At 28.9% G+C, this 19,119-nt stretch overlaps 1 protein-coding gene across 4 annotated transcripts in view; it reads right to left on the bottom strand.

Moving 5' to 3' along the window:
* The window catches only part of LOC112690774 (echinoderm microtubule-associated protein-like 2), a 49,724-nt gene that overhangs the window by 21,241 nt on the left and 9,364 nt on the right, over window positions 1-19,119 (bottom strand). For 2 of the 4 annotated variants that reach the window (XM_025564874.1, XM_025564870.1), the window contains exons 1-3: window positions 5,459-5,621; window positions 3,293-3,372; window positions 755-955 (exon numbers count right to left, since the gene is read on the bottom strand). In XM_025564874.1, the coding sequence (XP_025420659.1) occupies window positions 755-955; window positions 3,293-3,372; window positions 5,459-5,493 (316 nt within the window). In that variant the 5' untranslated portion in view covers window positions 5,494-5,621. Of the gene's footprint in view, window positions 1-754; window positions 956-3,292; window positions 3,373-5,458; window positions 5,622-9,751; window positions 9,861-19,119 lie in introns of those variants that run through there. The other 2 variants (XM_025564871.1, XM_025564873.1) reach the window with 2 other exon arrangements.

Raw genomic sequence — 19,119 nt, forward strand, 5'->3', positions numbered from 1 at the left:
TTAGTTTACAGTAATTTAAGAAATCCGTCAATATCTTAATTAAAAAATAATAGATTTACTTCACTAATATTAATGGTTTTCTATTATTAATAATATGACATTTTTACACGTGCTCATATAAAAACATTAAATTAATCAGCGTAAAATAAATAATTTACAAAATATAGATTTGTAATAGGAAATAAAAAAAACATCAACGTATACAAAAGTATTATTTTTAGAAAATATATATTACTTAGGTATTTATAATTCAAACTAAAGCAAATCATATTATCATCATTAATATAATTATTTATATTTTTAAAGTATAGTTTTTTAAGTTTAATAATTTCTTTTCTAATTATATTCTGTACATCGCAAGGCATCATGAAAATAGATGATTAGCAAGTTTACAATTATAGTAAGTATGAGAGCAATTTAGTTCATGCTAAAAAAAAAAAAAATAAATCAAACAATTTCACTTCGAATTTAATTGCATAGTTAGAACACGTTGGTTTTTATTTATTCTTTAAAGTGTTTAATCAAGGGCATTGCTATTGCGTAAACTTTCAAACAGAATATATCAATCCTCGATAAATAAAATAACAAATAATGGACTGCAGGTACCAACTGAAAACCTATAAAAAACTTTCCACTCGTTTTGATTGTTTTCGCGGCATTTGTTTGATATTACTTATAGGCTTTCTCTGATAAAACGCAACACGATTTATCATCCATAGCATTTGATTTATACAATAATTAGCGAAAAACGTACCCGCCCTAGGCGTATTTCCATTCTTCAAAACGGATGTGTTAAGACTTAATGTCCGACTGCCTTCCAATTGGTTCAACCGCCTAAGTGCATCGGCTAACGTTGATCGTAGGCACACAATTTCGTCACCTTGTTCCAAAACTTTCTTTTCCAAATCACCAACACGTTCACGCAGGGATTCATTTTCCGTTTCAATCATGTCATCTATAAAAAAAAATTAATTTAACTTTGGCAATATTTTACATTACTATCAAATTTATAACTTAATATTACCATAATTATCCAATAAGTTTTATGTTTTAAGTACTTAAATTATGTATAAAAAATTACTTTCAACTATTTTATTATGACCTTTCCTTTTCAAATTTTAATTAACAATTAAAATGAAACTTTTGTACGCGTATAAGAAATTCAAAATATTTTTATGATTATATTAAATAAAAATATACACCAAAATAGGTTTTATTAACGAAGTGTAATTGTTTTAACTACAAAATTTTTAGGTAACATCAACGAAGTAAATTACATGCATTTATTATTTATTGGTCCATCAGCGATCATAAAAGAAGTATACGCCCAATACGCGAATATTATTTTTGAAAACACAACAAGTAATTGCTATTTTCAACTAAATAGATAGTATGTATAAAAATAAAATATTAATAATTTGAATGATTTGAAATCACATTTATTTAAATTTAAATGTATAGTAATTACACAAATGTAAACATAAGTATGATTTTAAAATAAACATTAAGTTAAAGAAAAGAAAATGTATCTAAATAAAATCATCAACCTTTTAAGAGATTCCATATGAAATTTTTTTTATTTTTCATGAATTTTCAAAAATGTTAAAAATGTGTCATATTTTACAATAATGAATAAATTTTAAATATATATTATATTCCATTAATACCTTATCAATTATTAAATTATATATATTTCAATACCCACAATAAATGTAAATACTGATTTATCATTATTAACAATAACCATAAGAAACACAATGCACGTCATAAAATCAAAAACAACTTAATAAAAATAACTATTGCGTTAATAAAAGTAAATGGGAAATCTAGTGGTAAACCATATAAAAAATTAAAAATTAAATGCAAATAAAATTCAAATTTTCGCAACTAATTATAATTAAAAATTTGTGTATGAATCAATACATTTTATAAAATACTTTACTAATACTATTAAAGAAATATATTAGGGTTTTCGTTTAAAATAATGAACCTGTAATTTCAAGGTTAGAAATTAAGTAATTAATTTCTACTACGTTAATAAAATGTTATCCTCAATAATGTAAGCAATTTAAGTTAACTAGTTGAACAACAATTTAAAATATAACCAATATATAATATACAGAGTAATTATTTTAACACTGACCAAGTTACACAAGGAATATTTTTAATTATTTAAAAATATATTACCAAGTTTTATAGATACATTATTGGAATTTCTCGTGGGTTTTCTTCTTTATATTATAGATAAATTAGATAAGATAGAATATTATTTTCAAGAAAAATGTATTTAATTTAAAAAGAATAATCCAGAATTAGTAAAAAAAATATGCGGTTGTGGATGTCTTATAGTTGTAAATACACATAAAGTAAGTTTTTGAATTTTGTTTTTATTTTCGTAGATAGAATAGAAAAAATATTAATATTTATTTACTTATAAATTATAATCTAACCAGTGGTTTTCAACTTTTCTAACAATGCGGTTCACTTCATCTAAAACAAAATGTTCACGGCACACCAATATACCATATATTATGTGAACCATATTATTTATATATATATATATTTACACTGTTTACAGTCTATTTTGAGGGTTATTTACTGTGAAATATATTAATACAATCGATCGATCGAAACGGCTGCGACGGGCATACTAACAATAAAAAATATTACATATATTTACGATTAGTTCGATCAGTTTTCATCGAATATCGATAATAAGCTGGTAAATACATACTTATAAAACGATTTATCGATTTATCGCCAGTTGGAAACCACTGATCTAAACATAAACTAAACGTGAAAAGAAAATATTTGCATTATTAACAAATAACTTCGAGTAAAGTAATAATAATTCATTAAATTACACTTATAATCAAAATTACAGTAGTATTATAGAGAAAAAAATATTTCAATACTACTTTATAATTTTTAAAAATAATACATCCACCATATACATTGGTTATATTATATATTACTAATATACTAATATACATTGCTATATTTTATATATAAAGTACATAATCACCTTAACTTATTTTATTTTTCATATGTCAAGATAGTTCTACAATAAATTATATACCGCTAATTTATTAAAGTAAATACACGAAAAATGAGTGGTATGAAAATACATTTTGTTATTTTATGAGCTTCATATACGCCCAACACATTTATCAATGCATCTTAGCGATTACGCCCATTGTTCAAATAAAAACGATAATGCATGGTTTTTGACACTGTTTTATATGTTAATATTGACTTTAAAAGTTGATTATAGAGTTTAATATACACTCACTCCATGCCAATTGCACCTTAGCCGTTACAGTCTGCATGTCGGTAACTAAACTTATTTCTGATATGTTTTCAATTACAGCGCTGTTCCATCCAATCATAGTTATTAAACACATTAGAAAATATTAAAAAAATAATTTGTTGTTTTTTTTTTCTTAGATAAAAAAATAAGTTGTCAAGCTATTAATGACGAGGAACGCATCGAACAAGAAATATAGACAAGAATCACGCAATAACAGTTGCGTGTTTTTTGGATAAGCGAAAATGGACGAGTAATTAAAATAAACTTGGAAAAACTTCAGCTATATATGTGAAACTCGCAAAAAACACTTTGAATTGTAGTATACCTCAATTTAATTTTATTAACAAAATTCTATTTATAATACGAAATCGATAAGTGTGTTTTACTATATTTCAATTTAGGTTCACGATATCTGTCACTATAATTATTTATGGATATATTATTTTAAATACAAGTAAAACAAATATTTGACCTGTGTTAATTAAATATTATATTCAAAGCCAACTTATGAAAAAATGTAAACAAACGAAAATATATACAATTAATATTATTGATATATTTTTTTAATAAAATATACATACATTTATAAATTTCAAAATGAAAAAAATATTTGAATATTTCAGAAACATATAGGTATCAACTAATAATATTAAAAAAAAAAATTAAGCTTAATGAATCATGCAATGTCAAAATAGTGTTTGTTTATAAAAATTAAAACTAATTTATATAATTTTATTTTACTTATTTAATATGGAAATATAAATGAAACTACGTATGATTTAATATACTTGTGTAAAATATAGTTCACAATGTATCAGAAATCGATGATTGCAGTAAAACCTCGTTATTTATAAACGTTAATATAAAATTAAATAAATTATTCGATAAAAAAAATGTAATCAACATTTATCCATAGTATTTTTAGAAATTATAATTTCTCCAGATATTATAACCGAAAATTCATTATATTCCAATAATAACTATAAATATTAATCGTTATCTTAAGTTTCCATTATAATAAGCAATTTACTTTTCTTCAGAAAATGTGACCATTTACTTAATTTGAATGTAATTATGATTATTAACTGGTTTTCTTAAATTAATAATAATTTTTATATAATATCTACAAAACGACAGCAAAAAAATTTATATTTAATTGTTTTAGTAAACATTATAAATTTGATAATATATTTAAATTAAATAAATATAAAGAAAAGATAATTTCACAAGAAAAAAATAATGAAATTTTTTGAATTAGGTGATATTAGTATTACGCAAAGTCATAATAGTGGCATTATAAACATTCATATAATGTAAACTTTTTTTGATACGTTAAATTATTATTTGTATGAATAAATATAAAATTAAATCTATGAAATCAATAATAAAATCACCAATTAATTCAAACAAATATTTTTAACTATAACATTAAGTAGTATTTACAATCCTCTACAGAAACAATATATTATTGTTTTGAGGTAATTTCACAATGAAAATAAAAATAAAATAACAATATTTGATATTTTTTACACTCAATAACTAAAGGTTTGCCATGATACAAAATTCTTCTAATTTGAGTAAGACAAAGAAAACAAGAAATACTTGATTTCTTTTAATCGAATTTGATTATTCAATTGGCAAACATAATTTGTGTCAAGGAAAATTAATGTTTTTATAAACAAGATTTGTCACAAATTTAAAGATTACAGCTAATAACACAACGATCATACTACAAAAATGCATAAGAAATTATTTTAAAGACGTAAAAAATTGTCTATCTCCAACGATATAACAGGTAAATGGATAACTACGACGTACAGCAGTATATATGAGGATGACAAATGCTAAATTTGGAAATCACACATCCAGCGAGGTTGACGACCGAAGGTAGTACATAAAAATAGGATCTCCAGATTTCCGTCGTCTGGAAACGGACGTTGAAACCTACACGGACTGTCGCAGGTGTCCGGCGTACAACATAATAAAATTCTAATACGTTGAAATAAAAGATTATGATGATACGACTGGGTGTACGGATACGCTACCTACGAGTACTAATTGTGAATTCTAATACCTACGTCGAACGTTCAAAAAATCAAAAACGTATCTCAAGAACACCATCAAAAGACATTTTCAGAACGGACTTACTTATGAAGACAAATTTGATGCACGTGAATTGTCATAAAAAGTTCCCGATAAAAACAACAACACTCCACTCCACTCGATTGAACCTAATGAAATCTACAACGTCTAATGAAATCTCTACGGTTAATAAAGTGAAAACATGATAAATCTATATCAACAGATATGGAAAAAAAATTAAATATATATTTATGTTTATATATACATATATATATATAAAACAACCCAACAAAACGAACACACACACGACACACTTGGCCGACGTTTGATTTCAAACACAACGGCTACCGCGTCGTTGCAGTCGTTGCAGCTGTATGAACGCTCTTCTCACGGCACACAGCCCTCGAAGGGTGACCACGAGGGTCAATCGATATATGATGCGGGCAGTGTTACCACATACCGGGGGTCCCTCTCGCGTAAAAACAAGTCTGGCTAATCTGACTGATAAGACGTTCAGAAAACAGTTGATCTCATACGATTCAAAATAGTTCCACGGTTAAAATCCGTACTTCGGAATCCGGATGTTCGAGTGTGTTTTGTTGTATTAATAACGTGTTAAGCCTCAAATACTAAATTCACCGACGGGTATTAACAATAAATCATGAAATCATAAAAATCCAAAAACAAATTGCTTTAAATCTGATAGGAATATGTCACAATAATTCAATTCACAAATTAAATCTTTTTGTTAGATGAAAAAATATTTTCTACAAAAATGTTATTTTATGAAAACATGAAAATTTAATGACTCAAATCCGTTTGTCTTTCGAAATAAAGTAAACGTTATCCTATTATAAGTAAATTTCATTATTCTATTCTCAACATTAATGACATTGAATAAACGACTTAGTTTCAATTTCCAAGGTAGAATTTTATTTTCGCACGAAATTCACAGGACCGAAACGATAAGTGTTACGCATGCTAAAACGGGAAATGATTTTCAAAAAATACACAAAACCAAGTATTTTCCTTCTGATCAATTTTTTTTTCAGTATTTAATATTCAAATAATTAACTACAGTTAACCTATAAGTCTTATAAACTAAAGAAAATATACATTTTGAATATATAGTAGCACATTGATGTATCAATAGGTATAAGTCATAAATTATCAACGAATAATACAATGATAGGATTTATAATTTAGATTCTATTCCATTACATTGAAAATAATAATGGCATTATGACGATAACGTTTAATTATAACTCTAAACAGTTTGAAAAATTAAAAACATATTCGATCACGATAATGAAGAGTGGTGATGCGAGAGAGAAAGTAAAGATACGTAAATAATAAATAAGTAGTATATCATTGTATAAAAAAATAAAAATATTAGCTTGGTCATTGCGTTAATAATGATTGGTAAACAATGAGTTTTTAAACGGTTAATCAGATCTATTAAAATAGGTAAAGAAACCGCGATGGTTTCAAATTATACGGAACGTATAATGCGTGTTATGATCATCTACCGAACACATCACGAAGCGTACGAAAAATCGAACCCTATACGAAAAATTCGTCGGTATAGTTTTTACTTACGCGTCCGATTTTAAAGGTACTTTAGAGTTTTCAGTGGGCAGGCGATTATGATAAAAACAGAAAACGATCGTGCACTACATACACATATTAGTACACGCATATTATTACGGCCGTGTAAACGTATTTGTGGGGACAGTGCATAAGTTATTGAATCGGATGCAAACAGGATTTTTTTTTTTAAATTGTATTTTTACTTGTTACACGTGTAGAGTATTTTTAACGAAAAAAAATTAACGCTATTCATATACAAGTATGCGGTCGTGAAAACACGATTTTGCGACGGAATCGCGCGCTGGATTCGATGCGCGCACACGAAATCCAACCGGTTGAACGACGCGGAAACGACAACGTATTTTCGAATGGGAAAACATATGTTTTACGGCTTCCCGTAATAATAATTATACAAAAACATAATAACGTTATCCTCGACGTACGCACACGACACGTATTCCGGAACTGTTCGACGGGCAGGAGTGTCAAGGACAATGCACATCCTGAGTGCGGGATCGGATGTGCGCTATCGGTCGGACGGTCGCAGTACATTTTTGTGACGTCGTAACAAGTGAAAACGTTCAGTTTTTTTTTATTTTTTTTAATTATTTTTCCGATTTTGCTTTTCGGCGATCAAATAAAGTGGGCACCGGACTCTACGAGTATACACGTTCGGTTTGCGGTAAGAACGGCGTGCAGACACGTCCGTAACGCGTTATACGCGTGTTTACGTACGGTATACCTATGAACAAACTTATAGTAACAGTACCACACTGGTACTTACTGTCTACGCACCTGCTGCACACGGTTTTCGTGTACGTGACGTTGTACAAGGTGCATTTCATACAACAATCATTTCCTTGGTAAATTTTCGAGTTTTAAAAATAAAAACCATATTCAATCATATTTTATTAGAACAAACACGTTTATATTAAAGAAAAAAAAAATAACAAAACTTTTACAATCCACTGACGTTTTATGGTTTTCCATTTTTATTTAGTAAAAATGTTTGTTTTATTTTTTTTTTTTTTGTAGAACAGACATTAGTTTATAAAGAAATACTCGAGAAAAATAAACCAATAGTCAAAGTAACGCAGTAAAACGTTGGGAGGTATTTTCTAATATTGTAAGAATCCACTGCGCTGTTAAATTCTCTGAAATTTAAAAAAAAAAACAACTGAAAAAACTTATAGGCAATTATGTATTGTATTTAACAATGGATATTTATAAATCAAAGTTTGACACTGAATGTCAATATTTAAAATTCAACTCGATAAAAGTTTTTTTTGACAAAAATTATTTTTACAAATATTTAGAATTATACGTGATTTTGTAACCAAAAATTAAATAAAAACTTGACAGAATGATTGGAAACGAGCAGTTGCATGCTAAAATGAACACCCTGTGCACGCACATTATTCTAAGTTTTCGACGTTACAACCGGTACGACTGTCACGGTACAGCCTAGCGCCTCACTATGACTAAACTATACGATGGAGTGCAGGTTTTCAAGATTTCCCACGGCCTTCGAAGACATCTCTAGACAGATTGCCACTGTCGCGCGACCAGTGTCGTTAACACTTAGACGCGTATTATGTACGCGCGCACGTAGACACATAACACGGCTGGTATTATATTATCAAGAGTATAATATTATCGTTTCGGAGTAACACAACATTATAATAACGATAACAGTAAAAAAAAAAAAAAAAACGATGCGCATCTGCCAGCGCCGCCCCCGGGGGGACGACGACGCTGAAATACGCATCGTCGACAACAATGACCACCATCGACTACGCAACGACTTCAGAAATTGGTTTTTTAAAACGGAATTCGCTATTATTGTCGTCGCTATTATTGTTGCGTTTCGATATTGTAGTTTTTACGTTGATCGTATTGTTACGTAAGTGTACGTCTCGCTGACCGATCTTTTATTGTGTAAACACCGTCGGAGGATCCGACGGCGAAAATTATTTGGATTGTGCGCGTCGACCAGTAACGAGGCCGGATGAAATTCTAGAATAAAATTCCAAGTTAAACGGATAGATACAGGTATAAGGCGGCGAAAGACTTTCTCCTAGAAAAAATAGTCGTGACCGTTCGTTGTAATGATATCGTTCATCTACTTAGCATACCACCGGTATCCACGAGTAAGATGAGCTATCCATTCTCAATTAATAGTCATATAACTGAAACAAGCGTACACGTTCTATCTGAGTGTAGTAACAAGTTATTTTAGACGAAATGAAAAACTTTAAGACGTTCTAATACACACACACACACACACACACACACACACACACACACACACACACACACACACACACACACACACACACACACACACACGCACGCACGCACGCACGCACGCACACACATTTATGCGTGCATACTATATGATGCACATACACTGTTCCAATGCTAAATGCAAAAACTGTACTCGTTACGTTATAATAATTAAACAGAATAATTTACAGACAATGTTGGATGTTGAACATATTTTCCAATACATTAAGATAATTTAAGCCTTGATGTTATTATCAGTGTTTATGAAATGTAATTAACCACCGTTTCACCAAACGCATTATGATAGAATTATTATGTTTTGTATTCATATGGTAATCCTATAAATAATAAATTAATACTAAACAGATACGGCTAATTTTAACAAATGGTCTAGCTTATAACTTATACTTTTACATAATGTGAGTGTTCATGATTGTTAATTAAAACGTATCGAACACGAAAATTATTCTTTTATAAACTTACCGGCTTCAGATTTTGAAGACGATGACAGTGATTCTGCGCCATTGATTCGCATATTAGTGTTTCGTTGAAATTAATATTACAGTTAATTAAATTACTTCATTTTGGTAATCTGAAAATGAAAATAAATGCTATTAAAATTAGCCGGCTATATTTAACAGAATAAATTAAGAAATTAAGAATGTATGTAACATAGACGGGAACCCACATTCATGTACGCTACTTTAAAGAGTATATATTATCTCAATAAATTAATAAAATGTAAATAATCCATTTTCGACAAATATTTGATAATTTATACATGTATATGATAAATGAAGAATAAAATCATGTATCCGTTTTTGTGACCGACTATATTGAAATTTAAAAAATTAAAAACTTTCAACCAAAATATAATGAAAATCCTTACCTACTAATTTAGATAATTTAAATAAACGAAAATTAATAAAAACAAAAATATATAGGTACTCTGACCTTAGATTAACCACAAATAATCTGTTTGATATTCATTTGGAAAAAATATGAATCTCGCAATGCATGAATAATTATTGTTTACAATATTAACGCAATAATGTACACGAATTAGAGAAATTAACTGTGTTTTCACAGTCTTGGTATAATTCGTAAAAGTAAATTCTACTTTTGTTTTTACAAAAAAAAAACTTACAAAACTATTTTAATAGTTTTAAAAGTCATCCGAAAATAACGTACAGGTTATTCTTGTTTAGTATGTGTACAATTCAGCTTGAAGTTATAACAAAATATTAACCATGATAATAATAATAATCAATACGATATAGAGTTCAAATAATTGTTCAGTTAACATTAAATTATTAATTGTGAAAATTGCTTTTATAACCATGAATGAAATAACTTAATCGGTATATTAAACGAATGAATTGTATTTATACGCACCCGGAAGTACATACAAAACATTCTTATGCACGATCAATATTCTAATGGGCTCAATTCAGAACGACATAGGTACAAACCATGTGGAGCGACCCACATAATAGAATAAAAGTTATTATGAACATAAAAGGTATAGGTATTTATTTTGAACAAAATATTTTTCATATTCAAAAACCGATTGAAATTGTTTGAAATATTCAAGCAATAAACACTGTAATTGCATTAAAACCTCCCTAGACAATAATCTATTGACTTGTATTGCATCAATATGGCAGTAATTGTACTTATTTCATTATTCGAAAGTTACAATAATACCTTGTAAATAAGTACATACATTAACTTGAATTATTAAACTTGTAGAATCGACATTATCAGTCCGATTGAAAGAAAACAATAGTTGCAACTACATATACAAGTACTCGTATACTAACACGAAACAGTGCGGTTTATAAAAACAAATTAAAAGAAAAAAAAATCACACTCCATATAAAAATTTATTTTTATACTTTCACTAAGTATAAATCCAGTGTCAATATACAGATACATATTCCTTACACACATGTATGTATTTGCATGTCTTAAAATAGATAAATGAATATTATTACAATTTTAAGATTGTTATTCTAGAAATACGTATACCTAATAATTCACCATTCATTTACATGATGTCATGATGAACATAAGAAAAATTCAATGAACATTTAAAAAATAATTTTTAATTAAAAAATAATTGAAATAATTAAAATTGAAAAAGCTACTATGTATGATTCATCTAATTACGGATTGCTGTAACTTACATATATTGTAACTTACGAAGTAAACAGCTTCTATTTCAATAATTATAAACACTGTAATGTGTTTTTTTGTATCAATAAAATAATGACTTACGCAACACTCAGAATGTATGTCGAAAATAATGAAAGGCGATTTCATGCCTGGTGGACCTTAGCAAAAATTTAACAAATATACAACAACGAAATGAAAATCTTGTCAATTTTTATCAATGCATGAAAGCAATAGACAATGCAAATAAAATAAATTGAAATCTACACAAAATGATCAAGCAGAACTAAGAGTATATTACTCAAATACATAATTTACAATAATGATGAAAACACATTAATTAGTTTAATATTCCGATATCCTGTTTTTAAAATATTTATGATTTTTCATTTCCCAAGTAGTGTCATTAATACTCCACAATAGCGTTTTATTTAAACATAAAATTATGAGAATATTAATTAAGTTATTTAAATTGTAAATTATTTGCTAATTAATGTAAAATTATAATTAAATGCACTTTAAAAATGAAAAGTTAGACAATTTATTATTATTAATATTCCGATATAATACTAACATAATTTTAATTTTTACACAAATCTCCTATTTACATATAAAAACAAAAGTGTTCAATTTTTCATTTATGTTTAATAATTAATAATAGCAAATAATAAAAATATCATATTAAGGGTCAATATTGAAATTCAAACAGTTATTTTTAACGCATTAAATATTTGTTTATTGAGTGCTAAATAATTTCCACTTGCACTCTATTCAGTTTTTGATTTTCTTCAATCATAATTTTCACATCCAATTTTCTTATTCTCCGAAATAATTTAAATTTTTTATTCAAAGATAAAACACCTAATTTTCAACTAAAAAAAAGATTTAACCATCAATATATACTTTCAATTGACCGTTTCGTAAGACCTTCATAAATATTAAAATAATTTAATAAAAATACCGATTAACTTTTAGCTTTACAAATTGCATAAACAATTATTAAAATATCTGAATCCACTGTAATGGTAATTATGAGACGACAAATTACCGTTTAGCTTTTATTCATTTAGTTCAACTAAAGTTGCATCCCGATTAAAAACCGTTATATCTTTAGGTAACTAAGCTTCGGGGAGTAATATATTCTACATAACATAAAACGTAACGAAATACACCATGAAAATTTTCATTGTAAATATTTGAGACGAATAATAATTGTGCTCTTGAATATGAAAATAAAGAAACAATGAATACAACATCGTTATTATACAGAGAGTAAATAATAATAACACGGATTGCAGTGTCATTCTAATGAATAACGACATGCTACATATATCACCTTAATAAAACAGATAAATATCACATTTTCAAATGAAAAATTAATTATGTCTTAAGGAAAATTAGTAACCATTAGATTTTGAAATAAAATATTTATATCTATAATCAATATTCAACTCGAATTATCACTTATTTGTCATTAATTTGTATGATGAAAATAATGTCTGTATACCGCACTCAACGTTATTTTGTGTTAGACACCTATAGCTATTATTAATTTCAATATTTTCGCGCACCAATGTTACATGCAGTCTACTACTTAGTTAATGTAATTTATGGAAAAGAAAAATGGGATCAAATCAAAATTAACCTACAATACTCATAATGTTATGAAGCAATCATAAAGCATAACTACATCGGACAAAATAACGAACACTATTTTAAGACACAAAAAAATAAAAGTCTGACAAATATAGAAATTTAAATCGTAAATTATATACAACTTATTGATACTAATAAAAAACTAAAAGTTTTGCAAAAATCTGTTATCTATAATAATCAACATAGAGTACTTAAATGTTCATATAAATTACAAGTGGGCAGTTCATCGAATAACTCATACCTAAATCCTACAACTTTGCATTCAAAACATAGTGTACACATTAAATATCTATACTCTTTTGTATATGAGTATCTTGAAATCATAAATTATAAATCGTAATATGCTACAAGATTTTTACAAGAAACAAAAAAAAAATAAAAATAAAAATACATTACCAATTAAAGGTTAGATTTATTAACTTTATATTATTAGTTGATCTGTATAATTACACGGACTATCATAATACGAGTACAATAAAGTTATATACAGTTTTAAGTATACCAATTATTTACAACTTTACTAAACTCTGTTATTTAATTAATTTCCAAACCAGAAAATAATAAAACGATAATACATTTATAAATATCGTTACGTGATTTAAAATCATCGTCTACCAACCCATATCAATTTAAAAATAATTTGTATACGCTTATGTATTGTGTATTTAACATGGAAACGCTTCAAAATTATATAGAACAAATTATGAATAAATTACGACCGGACAAACCGAAAATTATGAGTTGCATATTTACTGGCCCGATCGGCTGTACACAATATAAATATATGTACACGCATAGGTTCGTATGTTAGGTAAATAGACATGGCTGCATGTGACTTGTGGTTTTCGTCGACTTGTACGACACAAACACGAGCTCCACGTATAGACGGATTTGTGTTTGCGCATGACTTAATATTCCTTAGTTATACAACATACGGCAAACGTAGTAGTTTTTTTTTTTTCCTTTCTTTACGAGGTTGGGTTACGTACGAACTGTGGCCTGTGGGTCATAAGACCGGCGGACCGGAGTAAAACGATCCGACAATTACCATCAGTGTCTTTTGTGCGATTTATACACATGCGTTTAGTATGGAAGAATAATGAACGGATATCCGTCGCTGGAAAGTGGGCCGAGAGATGGTTTTACCGGTTCGCAGAAGGCGTCATTAGGTACGTGTATATAAATCATTATTACCCATCTGTTTGTATTCAATCAAAATGGCAAACGCTTTAACGCGCCAACCCCGACATAACATGGCTGGTCATGGGTCAAAAGTCGATCTTGAGGAACAAAACGATGTATTTATTGTTATTTGTTGGTGTCAGGGGCGTATTTTGTAAGACGCAGAAAATTACAATATTTGTATCTTATCCACAGACTTCACATTAAAAAAGTGTGTGACCTTATCATTGATTAAAATGTATACAGAAAAACGAAATGAATAATGTATAGATATCAATCTACATGGTGTTCATTTAATAATAACAATAATTTTTATAGAATATGGACTGATAAGTACCTTGATCTAGCGCAGCTGTTTAAAATATCAAATTATGTGTATCCATTTGTAGCCATATGGGTAATTTGGTTGATTGCAATAATTTCATTGTATTATTACAATTACATTAATTATAATAATTTGTAAACTGTATTCATTTTTATATCAATATATATATAAACATACATAATTTGAGTGAATAATATATATTAGCTATATTTTTAAATTTTCTACAGCCTCCCCCTGAAAAAAAAAAACTGGATACGCGCCTGGTTGGATAGTAGTTAATCAGTATAGACAGGCACATGGATACCTTGGTATGACCCGAGTCATGTGCGCATTAAAAAAATACACTCAGAGATATCTGTATCGTTAAATAATAAAAACAATGTCACCAAACCAAACGCATATAAGTAATAAATTCCGCACTTTAATAGAAATCTCATGTATATTAATATTATATTCGCCGTACAGGTATCATATATTCTGTGCACGATAAAATTACATTTTATTGTATATTTTTAAGATGTGAGTCGTGTGATAATTTTCTTGAGTGCATTTGAATCGTAATTACTACTATAATAAGTATATATATACATATATATAATGTGAACCACCGTTTTAAATAGTATCTCACCATTATATTCACACAGCTGAATAGCTTATAAAATCAACCGGTTCATAGATAATTATATTTTTTCTCCCATTTAAACTATTTATTAGAACATTTTTTTAACTTAAAATATTTATTTAACAGATATATTAAACGAAATCAGAAACAAGAATAGTGAGAAGAAAAATAATTTTAAAAGAATATGTCGTAAACATTAACGACAGCAAAAGTTGAAATAAAACACTCAAATTCTGTAAACGCGAAAATATATTCACTCGAATTACATCCACACATCCAGTTCAAATATTTTTTATGTTTCAAAGATCAACTCAAGTCAGTTAAAACCTTTTATAATATTAATTTTTATGGTCAAAATAAAAACAACTAAGCGTACTAAAATTATTCGAAAAATAACCAGTATTATTGGAGACATTTCAATTAGTAATTTAATTTAAATAACTTTAAGTTTATAAACATTATAAATTCATTAATACATTTTCTAACACACTGTAATCGAAAAAAATATTAGACAATTTACTGTCGAAATTTTATCTTTTCCTAGGAATTATTTACATAAATATTTTTATAACATGTCTACATAATTTATCATGTCGTCCTATAATTTTCCATAACTAATCTCAAGATTAATACCTATCAATTTTGTAATCTTTGCGGTTTCCTATGGAGTGTTACAAAAAATACAAATGGAAGTATAGATATAAACATAACTTACGAATAGTTTCGAGTAATTTATTTTAGTTCTATATATTGAAATATATCAAATTTTACTTATGAAATAAAAAAAATCTACTAGGTAATTCATTCTTCTTATTGGATATCTAGCAACAACAGAATTTGATGTTTAAATTTTAGTTTGGCAGTCTAAAATTATTAATATAAATGTATAAAATCGAGATGAGTGGAGTTTTAGGACAAGGGTAGCCGACCCCAAATAGTTGGGAAAAAGGCAAAGGAGAAGAAAAAAAATTATAGTTATCTCATATAATAAGAAAATTAGAAAAATACGAACAAAACTACAATATTATATAGAAATAAAATAAAACTAATTCAATATTGCCAATTTAATTTTATAGGCCATTCATTAGGGTTCAAAAATCCTTAAGAGCTTAAGGTTTCAATAGAGTTATTTCGTGCACAAAATTGTTTTCTCTTACATATTTATTCTATAAAAATAATAAAAAAAATTTACGAACCCGCGCTATACCCATTATAGTTAATAAATCGATTCTTTATTACGCGTTATCCTATTTGGACTGGAGTGGAGAAATAATGAAACGCACCGGGAGATTCGTGACCCGTTCCTGCGAGTATACACTAATCACCACAGTTGGCAAATGAAAGAGATTGTCCGAGCTGCAATTTCAGTCCATCCGGTTTTAAAACAACTTATATTCTCGGGCACACAATTGATAATAGTTAAAAATCGTCACTGGTACTGACGCCACTGACCAATACGGTAACACATCATCAACTAAAATTTTTGTCACATACAAATCGTAAAAGTACATACCACGTAGACGTATTTTCGCATACGAATTTCTACGTATATCTATTCACATAAGCACGTCAGCCGGTACGTGCATTTGGAAAAAAAAAAACTACCAGTCGCCTGTTTATCGAAACGTAATACGAAATACAAATGTTAAAAACAATAATAATAATGACAGTAGTGTTGAGTAATATAACATTGGACAATGGACGGCGTGTACTATAGTCTTCAGCGGTCATGGGCCTCCCGGTTAAAAACGACCGTTCCGTTCACTCGTCCGCTACTCAATTTAATTGCGACGGAGCTTCTACTAGTACACGCAGTAAGGTATATATACAAACATCTGTATTCTACCGAATGATGAGAATGTCGACGACGACGACGAACAACGACATTAACGTATCTTTTTTTTTCAATGGTATCAATGGTTTTTACCGACTATTTTCCACGAGCAAACACCACCTGTATTATTATGTTATACCAGTAATTTCTCCCCCCCCCCCCCCTTAGACGTACGATATTATATAATTAATTTTTCGTCGTTTTAAATGTATTATTATACAGGTATATCACGACACGGAAACGTGAACAAACGGCACGTCGCGCAATATCGTATAATAATCACACGGATACATTTTAATTTTCATGATACGCCCGAGAGTAATTAAAATCAGTGAAAAAAAAATTTGATTTTCACTTTTAAATGAATTTTATTTTTATTACAATACAGCATAATATCTTCTTGCGTAAATCGTCGCGTTATGTAAACATCAAACACGTACGATCCATTTGTAAACAGAATGAGCTTTTTTGTACATTATACATCTTTTTTCAAAATTAACTTTTCACGCGCTTGTTACCAGTTTGAAATGTTCTATACTTGATGATCTTTCATGTGAATAAGCACACATTAAATATTATATTATACGCTTAATATAATTCGAATTATAAGGGTATAAAAATTCATTGTGGGGAAAGATTTCGAGTCTTATTTACAAACAGTATCATCCTTATACTAGACATATTAGACATATTTTCAGCTATGTTTATTTCAAAAACGTAAAAATAACTCCAAATGATTGTTTTTCGAATTATTCGTATAAACTTGAAAGTAATAATAAACAATTACGCTACCACGATGACTCCGAGTAAAATTCGTACGAAATTGGTATGAAATATGTTCAAATCGAAGCAACTCAAATTATAACAAAACAATTTAAGCGAATCGTCCGTTTTTCGAGTTATAAAAGTATTTAGAGTTAGAACGAGTATATAAATAGAGTAAAACTTCCGTTATCGATCACCTCTATTTAACGGTCAATTTTTTTGGTCCCGTCGAATGTTGTGGGAAAAATCAATTAACACCTCTATACAACGATCACTCTAATTAACGGTCAAAATGTAAAAATATGTCAAATGGAAAATCGTAGACAATTATAATGTCGATAACACTGATCAGTGAATGTATATCTAATCATGTTGTATTAGTGTTCAGTGTCTGTTGTAAACATTTTGAAGTACGAACAATGTTCAAACGAAAACATCCAACTTGAGCGGAAAAAAATCAAATCGTTTGATTTTTACCATAAAGAAAACACGAGTCCACGTACCGTCACATACATTTGGAATTCAAAACAAACTAATGTAACTATTTTTTTATTTATTTTTTTTTTTTTTAATATCAAACCCTACTTACCAACATTGTATCGTGAATTATAAATACATATTTTAGTGCCCACGTCCATACATATTACTTATTTGGTGTTTATTTTTCAATGTGTACGCACTCCACACAGCGATCACCTACAAGGTGTTAAACTTCTGTTACCGGTCATTATTATACGAGTCCCTTCGGTGACCGTTGTACAGGATTTCTACTGTGCACGTATGAAGGGCGGTACAACACCTAAAACGTATTTAAGACGCCAAGTGTCCGGGTCGTTTCGACGAAACACCCTGCTTACGCAAGCAAAAGCTTGCGGCGAAGGTCTGAATATTTTACGGATGGCGTGATACGTAAACACGATGGGTCCCCGTTCGTCGTCCGAACGCGTTCGGCTGCGTTTCGACCGAGGCGATTGTTCTCGATCTCTCGTTCTGATTTCTCGTTACACGTTACGCCGACACTGCCACCGGGCACCGGGACTCGCGCGGACAATAACGTTTTAAACGTGCGAAACGCCAAAAACAAAAAAAAAAAAAAAGACAATGGCCCCTGGACCGGCGATTGGGTTTTTTTTAACGAACGCGCGACGCACGTCGATTACCGGCGGGGAGACGGGCAAGGCGTGCCGCCGGCGGGCGGCGTAAATTCTCGAATAATGTACGCGCCGGTTAAAACATAATGTTACAACCGCCTGGCGGCCGCTAGTGTTTCTCGGCCGGGGAAAAAAATATTG

This window comes from Sipha flava, unplaced genomic scaffold, assembly GCF_003268045.1.
Source record: "Sipha flava isolate LNK unplaced genomic scaffold, YSA_version1 51_pilon_pilon, whole genome shotgun sequence".
Classification (NCBI taxonomy): domain Eukaryota; kingdom Metazoa; phylum Arthropoda; class Insecta; order Hemiptera; family Aphididae; genus Sipha; species Sipha flava.